The sequence below is a fragment of the Hemicordylus capensis genome, chromosome 12 (genome assembly GCF_027244095.1).
Source record: "Hemicordylus capensis ecotype Gifberg chromosome 12, rHemCap1.1.pri, whole genome shotgun sequence".
In the NCBI taxonomy this organism is placed as follows: Eukaryota; Metazoa; Chordata; class Lepidosauria; order Squamata; family Cordylidae; genus Hemicordylus; species Hemicordylus capensis.
This window is the reverse complement of record NC_069668.1, coordinates 4,324,034-4,339,337: the sequence shown is the minus strand read 5'-3', so window position 1 is coordinate 4,339,337 and position 15,304 is coordinate 4,324,034. Positions and strand designations below refer to the sequence as shown.

The 15,304-nt window shown below is 52.8% G+C and overlaps 1 protein-coding gene across 4 annotated transcripts in view; it reads right to left on the bottom strand.

Moving 5' to 3' along the window:
* NCBP3 (nuclear cap binding subunit 3) overlaps positions 1 to 15,304 on the bottom strand; it is a 47,421-nt gene that overhangs the window by 829 nt on the left and 31,288 nt on the right. Inside the window, exons 1-12 of one of the 4 annotated variants that reach the window (XM_053274625.1) lie at positions 14,903 to 15,130; positions 13,709 to 13,774; positions 10,775 to 10,880; positions 8,685 to 8,843; positions 8,248 to 8,373; positions 6,900 to 6,973; positions 5,237 to 5,345; positions 4,023 to 4,122; positions 2,788 to 2,894; positions 2,273 to 2,567; positions 1,110 to 1,267; positions 373 to 537 (exon numbers count right to left, since the gene is read on the bottom strand). In XM_053274625.1, the coding sequence (XP_053130600.1) occupies positions 373 to 537; positions 1,110 to 1,267; positions 2,273 to 2,567; positions 2,788 to 2,894; positions 4,023 to 4,122; positions 5,237 to 5,345; positions 6,900 to 6,973; positions 8,248 to 8,373; positions 8,685 to 8,843; positions 10,775 to 10,880; positions 13,709 to 13,774; positions 14,903 to 15,070 (1,633 nt within the window). In that variant the 5' untranslated portion in view covers positions 15,071 to 15,130. Of the gene's footprint in view, positions 1 to 372; positions 538 to 1,109; positions 1,268 to 2,272; positions 2,568 to 2,787; positions 2,895 to 4,022; positions 4,123 to 5,236; positions 5,346 to 6,899; positions 6,974 to 8,247; positions 8,374 to 8,684; positions 8,844 to 10,774; positions 10,881 to 13,708; positions 13,775 to 14,590; positions 14,825 to 14,902; positions 15,131 to 15,304 lie in introns of those variants that run through there. The other 3 variants (XM_053274626.1, XM_053274628.1, XM_053274627.1) reach the window with 3 other exon arrangements.

Here is a 15,304-nt window from a genome sequence, read left to right as displayed (position 1 = left end):
TCATTCATTCATTCATTTATTCAATTTCTATACCACCCTTCCAAAAATGACTCAGGATGTTTTACACAGAGAAATAACAAATGATTTTAACAAATGATTTAAAATAGCCCATTTTAAGTTGTCAGGTACTGTATTTTGCATTTTCTATTGTAATTTGTTGGCTTTGTGTTAGGTGTTTTAATTGGATGCTTTTATTGTTGCGTTGTCAGGAGCTGCCCGGAGCACAATTTGTTATGGAGCAGCTAACAAATAAAGTTGTTTTAATGAGGATGAGGATTTAAGTCTGCTGACAGGTGTCCTTGGGGCTTCTAGAAAAAACCAGAAAGGCTGCCCCAGAGTCACGCCAGACCTCCTCCCGCTGCGGAGACCAACCTGATTTCTTCTCTCTCGTGTCGGAATACAGCCCTTTCACATCTTGCTTGGGGATCCCGAGCCGGCTGTGCACGTCCGATGCGGGCTCACGATGTGAGACGGAAGTGCTGCTGGGCTGAAGAGTTTCTGGAGAATGCGGCCTTTTGCCGAGTCTCTGCCGGACATCTGGGAAAAGAGAGCTCAAGAATCATGCCCTGAACTTAACCAGGCTCCTTCATAAGGCCCAATGTCCCCACTTCCGTTGGAAAGTTGGAACCAAGTGGTACGACACATTCTATCAGCGAGAGAATTCTATCAGCGAGAGAATGTGATAGAATGTCATTCTATCACATTTTATCAGGAGAGGAGAGCTGGTCTGGTGGTAGCAAGCATGACTTGTCCCCACAGCTAAGCAGGGTCTGCCCTGGTTGCATCTGAATGGGAGACTTGATGTGTGAGCACTGCAAGATATTCCTCTCAGGAGATGGAGCCGCTCTGGGAAGAGCAGAAGGTTTCAAGTTCCCTCCCTGGCTTCTCCAGGATAGGGCTGAGAGATATTCCTGCCTGCAACCTTGGAGAAGCCGCTGCCTGTCTGTGAAGACAATCCTGAGCTAGATAGACCAAGCTAGATAGGTCTGACTCAGTATATGGCAGCTTCCTATGTTCCTAATACAATTACATGCCAGGCAAAACAAGTTTCCCGGAGCAGAGGCAAATGGGAACCCCCAAAAGGAGGGCGATCCCCTTGGTGGGGCTACCTGATTTCACAGGGGTGAGCAGTGGACGCTTCCCAGAATTCCCTTGACGTTTTTCTTCCAACAGCAACCGGACATCGGCCACTTTCTCCGAAGTTCCTTTGCTTCCGATCCGGGTTTTGACATTGCTGGACGCGACGCTGTCAGCTCTCATGGAATTCCTAAGTGTATTTAAAAAGGAAATAAAGAACTCCCAGTTGGCCCTAAGAGTCCATGAACCTCTTACTAGGAGTACTTTCTTTGGGGTGGTCAGTATCATCTGGGGGGGGACAGGTTCGCACGGTGATTTTTGACCAGGTCTAGAGATGGAAAAGAGGCAATCATACTGCAAGTCGGTGTCGACTCCCGGCGACCTCAGAGCCATGTGGTTTTAAGCAATGGTTTTATATATTTTAAATCTTGTAAAAGCTTTTATTACTTTATATGCATCATGCATGCAATGCGATTCAGGGCACTGCTACTTGGCTTTACGCTTCTTATTGTAGCCATAGTTAAATCATTTCATGCTAGTAGTAAAATGTAATCCAGAGTCTATTACATCTCTTATTCCAGCCACGGCTATATTTTTAGTGCATTCTTATGCCTCTTATTGCAGCCAGGGTTATATCTTAAATCATTTTATGCTAGGAATGCATTTTCGAGTCTTCTATGTTCCTTATTGCAGCGTTATATTTTCTATTTTAAAACATCTTATGAGAGTAGAATGGAAAATCTACTGCTACTTAGGTTTCAAAATGGGCTTTATGCTGCTCTGCAACCGTAATAAAGACTGATCGATTTCCCTAACTTTTTGCTTTGTGCAAAAATGACTGCCGTTTGACCTCATTTGGGGATACTGCTAAAAAGGGGTTGATTACACATAGCACACTTTTAATGCAACAATGCTCTTGCCTTCATCCCTGGAGAACATACTGATGGCCAAAATGTGTGGACTATCTTCGCTCTTTCTTTAAAAAAAGATTATCCTCTGCTGGAGTGCTCTGAGCAGAGATGGTCAAGAAGCCCATCATCCAGGAAGAGCTTGTCAGTGGCCAGGCCATGCCCTCAGACTGGAACTCTCAGACCTGGTCCTGCTGGACTATCCCAAACGAAGAAGCATCTTTTCCCCTGTGTAACAGCAGCCATGCCCAACAGGGGCACCTCGACCCGGGTTGCCGGAGCCTCACCTGATGTTCTTCAGCTGCGACTCCACCTCGTCAGCGTACATGGTCATCTTCATGCTCTTCTTTGGGGAGGGGGTGGAGATCATCTTCAGCTCGAGGTCGTAGTCCATCTCGTCCGAGTCGGACTCGCTGGCGCTGGAGCGTCGGGCAGCACTCCGCTCCCGCGACTGCCTAAAAGCCTGCAGCTCGTCTCTGTACTCCACCACCACCCGGTCGTCCTCGTCCATATCCTGATCGTTGTCGTCTTCCTCCTCCTCCTCCTCCTCCTCAATGGGTTCTTCGGGAACATTGACTAAGCCTGCAGGGCAGGGAGGTCAGTTTTGACCACCGGAGAACGACAGAACAGAATGCAGACGAGTAGGTAACAAATGCCTGATGCGGCCAGAAATGCAGCTCAGTCTTTCAGCCGCCCCGCATCACCAGCAAGGCGGGTTTGCGACTCTCTGCTTTGGCACTCCCTGCGCCGGCCAGCGGTTGGGGGAGTCTCCTGCCGCGCCCCGCGAGCACTTGCCGGTTACCTGAGTGGCGATGCTTGTAAGGGGGCGTCAGACCCATGTCGTCCCCAATGAGGGTCCGCTTCTTAGTCACGTCGCGCTGGAGCCGGCGCAAATGGTACCTCCGTTTCCTGGAACGCGGCGGGAGAAGGGAACACCCCCGCATTACACGCTGCGCTGCCGAGGACTGAAGGTGACTGGCTGACCGCTGCCGTTGGCTGGGCAGAAGCCAGGAGAGGGTCGTGGAGGAAAGAGAACTAGACAGACATTTTAAGACAAGGGTTCCCAACTTTGGGTTGGACTACAACTCCCATCATCCACTGCAAAGGGGGATGAGGGGAGTTGTAGTCCATCACCATCTGGGGGTCGCAAGGTTGGGAACCCCTCTCCAAGTAACTGAGCTGCAGGTAATGGGGCTCCCTGTGGGGAGGCCTGCTCCCTCCCCTTCTTCCTGCTTGCCATCCTTCTCATAACAGCAGCCCTGCTGGATCAGGCCCAAGGCAGCCCATCTAGTCCAGCATCCCGTTTCCCACAGTGGCCCACCCGAGGCCTCTGGGAAAGCCCGCAAGCAGGAGCTGAAGGCATGCCCAATCTCCTGCTGTTGCTCCCTTCCAACTGATACTCGGAAGCCTCCTGCCTGTGAGCCTGGAGGTCGCTTGTAGCCATCCCTAGTAGCCATGGACAGACCCGTCCTCCGTGAATCTGTCTTAGCCCCACTCAAAGCCATCCAAGCAGGTGGCCATCACCACATCTTGTGGCAGAGCATTTCAAAGATTAACTCTGCGCTGTGCAAAAAAGCCCGTCCTTGTGTCGGTCCTACATTTCCTGGCAGGCAGTTTCATGGGATGACCCCTGGCTCTCGTCCTGTGAGAGAGGGCGACCGTCTTTCTATCCACTTTCTCCACACTATGCTTAATTTGTAAAGTCTCTCTCATGTCTCCCCTCAGCCATCTTTTTCCTAAGCTCTCCAGAGCCAGCGTGGTGTAGTGGTTAGAGTGCTGGACTAGGACCGGGGAGACCCGAGTTCAAATCCTCCCTCAGCCATGAAACTCACTAAGTGACTCTGGGCCAGTCCCTTCTCTCTTAGCCTAACCTACTTCACAGGGTTGTTGTGAAAGAGAAACTTAGGTATGTAGTACACCGCTCTGGACTCCTTGGAGGAAGAGCGGGATATAAAATGTAAATAATAAATAAAAATAAGCGAAAAAGCCCCAGGTGTCGCAGCCTTGCCTCGTGAGGAAGGGACTCTCTCTACTCACCAGGAGTTGCTCAAGATGCCCTTCATGCCCCCGTAATTGGGATTCCCGTATTTCATGTAATACTGGCTCCTCCGGGCAGCTCCGAGCTCCTTTTTGTCATCTGCCCCAGGAGGGAAGGAGTTGGCAGTTGGCTGAATGGATTTCAAACAAGGATGTCCCTGCCGCTCTGACCCTCACGGATCCCCAAGGCAATGTCGCCAAACATGACCAGTTTAGAATAGAGGAGCCCTTCGAATATGGCAGGGGTCGCATTCCAGGAAAGCACCACTGAGGTTAAAGCCGCAGTATTCATATACTAAACCTAAGCCGGAAAGTGGGGTGAGATCCTGCGCGTGGTGTGTGGGCTGCTCCGGAAGGTCTGAAGATTAAATATGCACGCGCACGCACACACACACTGTATTTACTGGGTATTTACGATTTAAACCCCTAGAGCAGCGTGCACAGTGCATCTCAGCTGGTGCGTAGGCAGCTCAGACAGAGCTATTTCACTGGGGGTTGTCAAAGGCACTTCCCGAGGGGAAAGCCTCGCAAATCAACAAAACCACCCCTGCAATACATCAACTGATCGACAAGGAGGTTGCCCACGAACAGGCAAAACTGAAGATGAACCCACGGATGTGAAGGGCCACCAACTACAGTAACCACTGAGCAGAGAGGAAAATGCGCAAGGGACACCAGCAGCCTGAGGCTCTGCCCAGCACCCTCCAAGAAAGTTTTCACTGAACACTTTAAGTGAGAGGGAGGGCAGGCCTCTTGTAGAGCGGAATTCCAGGACACAAAGCCACCACTGAGGAGGCCCTGCCTTTCGTAAGCAGCAGAAAGGATGGGAATAGCCACGAAACGGGGCCCTCAGAGGACAGTATGCTAAGCAGGGTCCACCCTGGTCTGCATTTGGATGGGAGACTACATGCAAGCACTGTAAGATATTCCACTTAGGGGATGGGGCCACTCCGGGAAGAGCCCCCGCCTACTCGGAAGCAGAAGGTTCCAGGTTCCCTCCCTGGCAGCATCTCCAAGAGAGGGCGGAGAGAGATTCCTGCCTGCAGCCTTGGAGAAGCTGATGCCAGTCTGTAAAGACAATACTGAGCTAGATGGACCAAGGGTCTGACTGAGTAGATGGCAGCTTCCTCTGTTTCCAAGTGCTGTAGCTCCTCAGAGTCTGAAAACCCAGCAGGACCACCCTCTCCTGGCACACCAGAGAGAAGGCCGTTTACCTTTCGTAGCAAACCTCATGAAGAGCTTGTCGCCCTTGGCCAGCTTGCTGGCCGGGCGGAGGTCGTTGCGCAGGAGGGAGTCTTCCTCCGCCTGGGAGAGCGTGTCCAGCTGCGGAAAGAGCATCTGCCAGGGTGAGGGATTCAGCAGGGACTAAGCACGCAGCACAGCACGGCCGCAGCCAAAGAACAAACCCACCTCCCTCCCTCAAGCCCAGCAGGCTGCTGTTGATAGGCCTGTCACTGCTTCATCCCACACATCAGCATGGAGCTGACCCTCCAAGCAATCCCTCTAGGTCAGGCCTGCCACCCCCAGCTGTTTGTGGACTACAACTCCCATAAACCCCAGCGGCCAACAGCCAGGGACAAATGGGAGTTGTAGGCATCTGCAGGAGGGCCGAAGTGGAGCAGCCCTGCTCGACGTAGCCCACGAGCCAGGCCCACACATTTTGGCCATCGGGGCCAGCTCAGGGGACAAAGGCTCCCAGCAATTTCCGACGTGTACCCCTCCCCCAGAGATGGAAAAGAGGTGGCTGCACTTCCAGCTTGCCGTGAGTGACCACCCCTTCTTCATCCTTTCCCCCAGAGAATTAGGGTCACGTTGTAGTCATGTTTGCACAGAGCAAAAGGTTAGGATCTCTCCATCCCGTCCTCTTTGGAGGACATTCCTGCCCATTTCCATTCCTTTGACACGGACAAAATCTAATCGTTTTTGCATTTTTGAAAAACCCTTAACAGCTTTGAAGACACCGTTGCAAATGTGGCCACTTGCAGGGCAAGCAAAGCCTGGGAGCGCACTGGAGAGCCTTGCCATTAGAGGAGAGCTGGTCCAGAGGAGAGGTGGTCTGGTGGGAGCAAGCCTGACTTGTCCCCTTAGCTAAGCAGGGTCTGCCCTGGTTGCACATGAATGGGAGTTTAGAAGTGTGAGCACTGTTAAGAAATTCCCCTCAGGGGATAATGAGGCCGCTCTGGGAAGAGCATCGAGGTCCCAAGTTCCTTCCCTGGCAGCATCTCCAAGAGAGGGCTGAGAGAGATTCCTGCTGCCTGCAAGCTTGGAGAAGCCACTGCCAGTCTGTGAAGACAATACTGAGCTAGATAGACCAATGGTCTGACTCAGTATGTGGCAGCTTTCTAGGTTCCTATGTTCATGCGACTGCCTCTTTCCCACTTCCAGGGGTGAAGACCTTGTCAAACAATCACAAGGAGCATCCGTTCCCCGAGATCAGTGGCTCCCAACCAGGGTTGCTGAACTGCAACTCCCAGCATCCCCAGCCACAATAAATTGTAGCTGGGGATGCTGGGAGTTGTAGTTCGGCCACATCTGGAGGAACCCTGGATGGGAGCCGCGGCCCTAGATGGTACCGAGGACCCCAGCTGGCTTACCGACTAACAGCTGGGGGTCTCAAACTGCAGCCCTCCAGCAATGGCTGGGCAACTCCCATCATCCGTAACCAGCAGTCAGGGATGATGGGAACTGCAGTCCAACAAAAGCAGGAGAACCTCAGGTCATCCACCCCTGCTCTTAACCAAATGTGCCTCTTTCCAAGGATTCTTCCTTCTCTGCCTCTTTCTTACATGCCTCTTTTCATATAGAACATAGACCGATTTCCCATGAATCGGTAAATTCACGGCTTTTCTATAAATGGGCCTGACATCCCACACTGACCTCCGTATCGCTTGGGTGGTCATCCTCCACCTCGCCCTCTTCGGTCTCATCATCCAAGCTTTCCTCCTGTTTCTCTAAACAGAAGCACAAAAACACACTTCATTGGCATACATTTCCAGTTGTGAGTAGCGCAGTGTTCTAGACGGAAAACCACAACAACAGCCTTGTGAGGTAGGCCAAGCTGAGAGACAACAAGTCTCGCAACAGCAGAAGGAGATGGACTCAGCGTTCCAGAATGAAAGACAAATACGATAGCTACTTTGTGGCCCTGATGTCCAGAGGTAACGCAAATAAGAAGAGTCTTGCTGGATCAAGCCCAAGGCCAATTTTGTCCAGCACCCTGTTTCCCACAGTGGCCCACAAGATGCCTCTGGAAAGTCACACAACCAAAAGATAAAGGCATGCCCCTTCTCCTGCCACTGGTGTTTGGAGGCATCCTGTCTCTGATCTTGGAGGATTCCTATAGCCATCAGGGCTAGTAGCCATGGAGAGACCTGTCCTCTATGAAAGTGTCTAAGCCCCGCTTAAAGCCATCCAGGCTAGTGGCAGCCATCACTACATCCTGTGGCAGGGAATTCCATACATTAATTCGGCACTGTATGCAAAAGAACTTCCTTTTAGCAGTCCTAAATCTCCTGGCCACCTGTTTAATGGGATGGCCCCTGGTTCTAGTGTTGTGAGAGAGAAAGAGAGAACTTATTTTTTATTTTTTACATTTTATATCCCGCTCTTCCTCCAAGGAGCCCAGAGCGGTGTACTACATACTTAGGTTTCTTTCTCACAACAACCCTGTGAAGTAAGTTAGGCTGAGAGAGAAGTGACTGGCCCAGTGTCATCCAGCAAGTCTCATGGCTGAATGGGGATTTGAACTCAGGTCCCCCCAGTCCTAGTCCAGCACTCTAACCACTACACCACGCTGGCTTATCCCTATCCCAGGCCTGCACAACATCCGGTCCACGAGCCCCTTTTTCCTGGCCTGCCACTTGCTTCTCCCCTCTCGCCCGCTTCTCCAGCAGCAACGGGACTCCCTCCCTCCAGGGGGCTCGCTTTCCCTCTTGCAGACTACTTCTCTCTCTCTCTTTCTGCTTATCTCCGACCACCTCGGCTCCTGCAAGGAGAGGAGCTTCCTGGAAATGAGGGCACACACATGTTCTTCTGTGCCTTTCCTGGTTCTATGATATCCTTATCAAAATCTGGTGGCCAGAACTGTACACAGTACTCCAAACGTGCCCACAGGCTCGGGACTCACACCCAGCAGCACAGAGCGCCCCAGGACAGTCACCCCTGTGCCCAATCGACACCATTCTACGCCAGGAGCAAGGCCTGCTCTCTCAGGGGCCACCTTCACCTTTCTTGTCCTTCTCTGCCACCTTCTTGCTGTTCTCTCGAGGTTTCATCTTCTCCTCCTCGGGCATGCAGCTCATGTTGATGAGTGCCCGCGTGGCCGTCACTTCATCAAGCCAGACAACGTTGCCTGGAAAGACCGGAGGAGGTTTGGTTGGCCAGGGAGCGGAGCCAAGCACAAAAGGGCAGACATCTGCAAACCCACTCGCCCGCTCGCCAGTGGCGAGTGCCCCCAGGCCTCAGGCGAGCAGGACACCCAGCCCTACCCAGATCTCCTCCCCAGAGGTCTCATTCCCGCTGCTTCCACTTCATCAACCACTGCCCAACTGGGTGCCTGACCCTCCTCAAGCCACCCCCCAAGGCTCCCTTGAGGCCTGCCCAGGCAAGAGGCAATCATTCCGAAGCTTGTGGCTCCCCAATGGCGAGTCCCCTGGAGCTTACAGGAGGTGTCATCCAACCACTCTATATGAGCAGGGGGGTACTCCTTGAAGTAGGCAAAGATGTCCTGGGTGCTCATCTCGTCCACGCCGCAGACGTAGATGGTGTCCAGCCGCACTCTGGGGATGGCTGCCAAGAAACCCAGAACCTCTTTTAGGCTTGCTAGAGTCAAACATGCGGCGGGAGAGAGAGAGAAGGGGAGGGGGGGGACAACTGAGAACGGCTCGATCCCTAGCCCACAGCAAAGAGACTGCCATTATTATTATTATTATTATTATTATTATTATTATTATTATTATTATTATTATTTATTATTACATTTAGATCCCGCTCTTCCTCCAAGGAGCCCAGAGCGGTGTACTAGTAGTGTGCACGGATCGGTTCGGAGGCCATTCTACTGGCCTCCGAAGCGGTCCGGACAAGGGGTGGTTTTAGTTCGGGAGGGTTAGGGTGGGGGGGTCCATTAAGGGCGGGGGGGGCTTTACTCACCCCTCCCGCGCTTTGCTGCTTCGGCGCCATAATTACTTTAAAAAATGCGCCGCAGAATCATTTGCCGCTCCGGGGCTCCTTGACTTCAAAATCGGGCGGCAGGATACTTCCCTGCCGCCCCCAAAGCCCCCTCAAGCCATTTGAGCTCTTTAAATCTCGCCCCGGACCGAGTGCTAAAGCGCTCGGGCGGGCGGCGGGGAGATGTCCGTCCGTCCGCCCGCCCCCTTCCCTGCCTTCTGCGAAGTGCAGGGAGCCTTCTGCGCGCGCAGTATCCTGCCGCCCGATTTTGAAGTCAAGGAGCCCCGGAGCGGCAAATGATTCTGCGGCGCATTTTTTAAAGTAATTATGGCGCCGAAGCAGCAAAGCGCGGGAGGGGTGAGTAAAGCCCCCCCCGCCCTTAATGGACCCCCCCACCCCAGTGCCGAGCCGCAGGTCCGCGGTCCGGTGCACACCCCTACGGTGTACTACATATTTAAGCACAACAACCCTGTGAGGTAGGTTAGGCTGAGAGTGAAGTGACTGGCCCAGTGTCATCCAGCAAGTCTCATGGCTGAATAGGGATTTGAACTCGGGTCTCCCCAGTCCTAGTGCAGCACTCTAGTCACTACACCACCACGCTGGCTCACGTCTGGGGAACATTTCCCCATGCCACACCAACACAGGAGCATACATTCACTCATGCCCACTCCCTATCTCTCTCTCTCATGCACACACTCTCAGGCAATGGCTCTGGGAGAATGGAAGAAATGTTTAAACAACTACTATACACATTCCGTAGATGTGCACAGACGACCCCTGAAAAACAACAGTCCGAGACTGCGATTCCTGCTGGGGATGGTGGCCGCTGTTGAATTACTTTATGGGACCCCCGACCCCAGTGTTCTCCGTAACAGAGATTCCCAGACACTGACTAAAACTCCCACAATCCCAGCTGCAACGGCCTTGGGGTGGGGATTGTGGGAGGTGTAGTCAACCACATCTGGGTGTCCTTGTGACAGAGATCGCTGGTTTCCACCAAGGCAAAACTTCCATCAAGGAGGAGGCAAATGGCCACCAGGGAAGATCCCTGCGCTCTGCCTCCCTTCCTCTCCCCCCACCCCCACCTTTCCAGTTCCGATGTGCCGGCACTGCTGTGGGAATTTGGGGAGGGAGCTGTAGCTCTGTGAGAGCGCGTCTGCTTTGCATGCAGAAGGTCTCAGGTTCACTCCCTGTAGGCATCTCTGGGTAGGGCAGTGGGGGACTCCTATCTGAGACCCAGGAGAACTGTGGCCAGACAGTGTAGAGCAGGGGTTCTCAACATAGGAAGCTGCCTTATACTGACCCAGATCATTGATCCATCTAGCTCAGTATTGTCTACATCAGAGATTCTCAACCTCGGGTCCCCAGATGTCATTGGACTTCAACTCCCATAATCCCCAAACAAAGGCCACTGGAGCTGGGGATTATGGGAACTGAAGTCCAACAACATCTGGGGGCCCAACCTTGAGAACCCCTGATGCAGACAATACTGAGCTAGAGGGACCAAGAATCTGCCAAGTGAAGGATGAGACGCAGAAGCTAAAGCAGTCGCTTGGCAAAGACAGGCAGCTGGCAGCTCTCCGTACCTTTCTTCATCATGTCCCGGTCCAGCGCCACATTCCTCTGGGCGAGATCCACCTCCGCGCGGAAATGGAAGCGCTTGGCCCTCTGCTCCTTCTTCTCGATGGCCTCCTGCAGGAAGGGGGAAGAGCTGCCCGAGTCAGGCATCCTGGGCACGCCCAGCAGGGAGCAGGCGAGGCTCCGCAGAAGTGCCTGGAGCCAGATCTGGCTGGGGTTGACATTTCCTCCGCAGCGCGCGGGGGAGGATGGCGGCATGCCTTGGCACAGGTCACCACAAGGATGACGGGCTGGCACAACTGGAACGGCGGCCCGCAACCCACCAACACATATCCAGGGGACCTGGAAATGGCTACGCCTCCCTGAAATGGGGCGACGCAACTCAAAGCCAGCATTAAACGGTATCGGGGCCAATTCAAAACCCAGAGTGAATGTTGCGTTTCAGCGACATCAGGGATGCTCAACTCCTGCCCTCCTGTAGACGCTGGCCTACAACTCCCACAATCCCTGGCTACTGGCCACTGTGGTTGGGGATAATCAAGCTCAGTATTGTCTACCCAGACTGGCATCAGCTCCTCCAAGGTTGCAGGCTGGAGCCTCTCTCAGCCTTATCTTGGGAGATGCTGCCAGCGAGGGAACTTGGAACCTTCTGATGCTCTTCCCAGAGCAGCCTCATCCCTTAAGAAGAATATCTCACAGTGCTCACATGTAGTCTCCCCTTCAAATGCAAACCAGGACAGGCCCTGCTTAGCAAGTGGGACAATTCATGCCGGCTATCACAAGACCAGCTCTCCTCCCTGGACTAGATGCCAGGGACAGTCTGTTTGGGGACAAAAGATCTCTCGGGCTTTGCCGACAGAAGAGTTCTTCCCACACAACATGCTAGGGCATAAAAAGCTGCTTTGAAACAAGCCCCAGTCACACTGAGTCAATACAGAGGGGCTAATTTCCTTTCTGATGCAAAAACAAGGTACCCGAGGAGCTGTGAGGTGCCCCTAGACAAGACTGTCCTCTTTCGGAGCTGCCAAGAATTCCTGCCACAATATTTAGAGGTGAAACCCAGCAAGGGCTAAAGGCCAGAGATGCCAGAGATGCCAGAGATGCCGGCACCACTGTCAAATGAGTGGACAGCTACAAATATTTGCAGGCCATTTTTCAACCAAATGCTCAACGTGCGTTTACGTAGAAAAATCAACACAATGCTTTCCTGTCCCCAAAGGGCTCACAAATGAAAGAGAAACACAAGACACCAGCAGCAACTGGAGAGAAGCCGTGCTGGGGGCTGGACAGGGCCGGTTGCTCTCCCCCTGCTAAATGTAAGAGAATCGCCACTTCAAAAGGTGTCTCTTGGCTCAGTTAGCCAGGGTAGTGGACAGCCTTTGGGAAATTGCACTTTCAGCCCCCACATGCAAAATGAGAACCAGATGGGTAGGGGGCTGTGTAGCCATCATGCAACCGCTATCATTGAGATCTCTAGCAATCTGGAGCAGTGAAAGTCGAAATAATTATGACTATGAAAAGGACAAACCAAAAACTACCCCTACCGCAGCCATGCCTGACCCTGTGGTTTAAAGCTTCACAACAACTGAAACAAGGAATCAGATGTGGAGGCTGAACAGCTGGATTTCAGCCTGGGATTTGTCCACACCACTGTTCCCTCTAAGGCGTGTGCACACACTCACAAGTTCTTGGATGTCTGCTCAGTTCATTTTAGATCCCGCTCAGGTGGAATCAGGAAGGCCCCACTCTGAATGCACAGGCACACACACACTGCCTTAATACTGCCGCCCAGAACAAAACTCATTCCGCACAGAGATGAAAAAAATTAGAGGGACCACTGGTCCACACACACGTTGCTGCTCTTGGCATCTGGAAGAGCCAAGCCCTATTTAAAGAGCTAGCAGAAGCAACAAGTGGGCATGGAAAGGGAAATCATTCCATCCCCAGGTCCAGGACTCCACAACACCTCAAGCACACACCAACGGAAAGCCAGGGGCAAATGGCCACTTTCCCTGCTAGATTCTGTGAAAACAGCATTAGTGAAACGCAGCCCCAGCCTTGACCACGCTTCCAAAGGCTCAGAATGAATGGAAACAGCTTGGCCTACCAAATCTGTGCAGTCCTTTCCACTCACAGAAACAGGCTTCTGAGCCCTGGTTAAAGGCCATCTATTATACGGAAACAAAGCGAAGCCTCTGAGACTGTCGGGAGAAATAGTGACTCCGTCCTGCCCCAAATGGAAAGACCTTTTACCCCGCTGTTCAACGTACCCCAGTCAAAATCCCCCACTGCAGAAAAGAAAACCAAGGAAACTGAAACAGGCAGTTCTTCAGGTTTCCAAGCTGGGGTTTGTCAAGAGGGCTTGACAAATCCCAGGCACCGGGGAGCCATGGCACCTAGGAATCGAACTATGGCACCCAGGCTATTTAAGGGGAGGAGAGCAGGTCTCGTAGTCGTAAGCAATCATTGTCCCCTTTGCTAAGCAGTGTTTGCCTTGGGTTTGCTGACTACATGTGAGCACTAGAAGATGTTCCCCTGAAGGGATGGGGCCACAGCTCAGTGGGGGAGCATCTGCATTTCCATGCAGAAGGTTCCAGGTTCAATCCCTGGCAGCATCTCTACTTAGGGCTGGGAAAGACTCCTGCCTGGAACCTTGGAGAGCCGCTGCCAATCAAGGTAGACAATACAGGGCTAGATGAACCAACGATCTGCTTCGGTATATGACAGCTTCCTAGATTCAGATTACAGTTATTTAATAAAATCCGTATTGTCCCAGACAAGCCTGTTTCAGTTCTCAGTATGTTATGTGTAAAGGAGATAAAATCAGTCCTTTCACAAAGTCTACCACTGGTAATCTTAGCTCCTACATTGTGGACTGGCTCCTAGATCCAAAGAAAATTTGTTATGGCCTGAAATAACATCAAAAACCACAAGCTAAATACCTTTGAAGTGACATCTATTCCAGTAATGAAGCTCCCTGCTTTGTTTTCGTATCTTCTGCTGGTGTCCTGAAAAAGGAAAGCAAAATGGTAACAAAATGATTCTAAGGAGACAAGCTGCGTTCCTTCCACGGCCTTGTTTACAAATAAACCTTGTCTACTGAGGCCAGAGAACATGAAGCTTTCCAACTTGTACGAGAACAAATGTCAAATGGTTTTAGACTGGGAGCCCTTTGGGGACAAGGAACTATCTTCTTATTCTCCCTCCTCCCACATCAACTGCTTTAAAAGCTTTTCTGCTAAAAAGCAGCATATTAAATAAAGGAAAGTAATAATAGTAATCATTCTCTGCACAGAACCTGCTCAGAGTGCCAAACTCTTTTGCATATGGTTCTGTCATAACACCATAAAACCTCTGCTGCCTCAAATCAAGGTGGGTCCATATAGTCCAGCATCCTACTTCTTTCCACAGTGGCCAGCTCAGTAGTCGGGTATCTGCTTTGCATGCAGAAGGGACAAGGTTCACTCCCCAGCAGCCTCTCCAGGTAGGGCTGGGAAAGACCCCTGCCTGAAACCTTGGAGAGCTGCTGCCAGTTGGTGCTGTCAGTACGAAGCTAGATGGACCACAGAAGGCATATTCAAGTCTCTGCAGTCTAGCATTCCTTTGAGGAGGACCATGGCTCAGTGTCCCTGGTTCAATCTCTGGCAGCATCTCCAGGTAGGGCTGGGAGAGACCCCTGCCTGCGGAGAGCTGCTGCCAGTCAGAGTAGACAGAGCTAGATGGACCAATGGTCTGACTCAGTAGAAGGCGGCTTCCTAGACTAGCCTCCTCGGGAAGGGCAGGGAAAGGGCTGCCTTCCTTTGCTGCTTGCTAGCTGTACCTACCTAGTCTTCACAGATAGCTTGCTCCTCAAACGGGGAGCTCCACTTTGCTGCTGTGGGAAGGGACACAAAAGCACCATCTGACCCAGCACCAAAACTGTTTCAGCCCCTGGAGAGCCCCAAGCGGGATATGAAGGGAATGACTGCTGCCGCCCCGCTCCCACAAGACTGGCTGCTTCTGAACATGGAGGCTCCACTTCGGTCTCCCGGCGAATGGACACTTATTGCCATCTTAGCGACCCTGCCCGCCTCCCTCCCCAGACGCCATTCTCCCCCTGAGGCACTCTGCGCATGCTCAGGGGCGCCCTCCATTACCGGCAGCAGCTCGCTCAGCGAGCGCCGCACCGGCCCCGGCAGCTCCTCCGGCGGGGCCCCGGCGGCCTCCTCCTGGGGCTGGGGCTGGTGGAGCTCCCCCTCCTCGACCTCCATGGGCTCTGGCTCGGTCGTCCTCACGGAGACGCGGAGACCCCGCACGGCCGCCATCCTTGCTCGAACTCCTCCGAGCAGGCCCCTCGCAGCCAGGGACCGGAAGAAGGAAGGGACGGGAGTGTCGCCGGAAGACGCTGTCGAGGCGCCGGCCAGAGCGGCCCCTGCGCGCGCCGGTAGGGGGCGATGCAGACAAGGAGGCGAGGCTAGAGCGGCCCTGCTGGCCCCTTGCCTGTTTTCCTTCCCAGTGCCAAACTGCTCTGAGTTCAATTTCTGCCTCCCTGCCTCAGT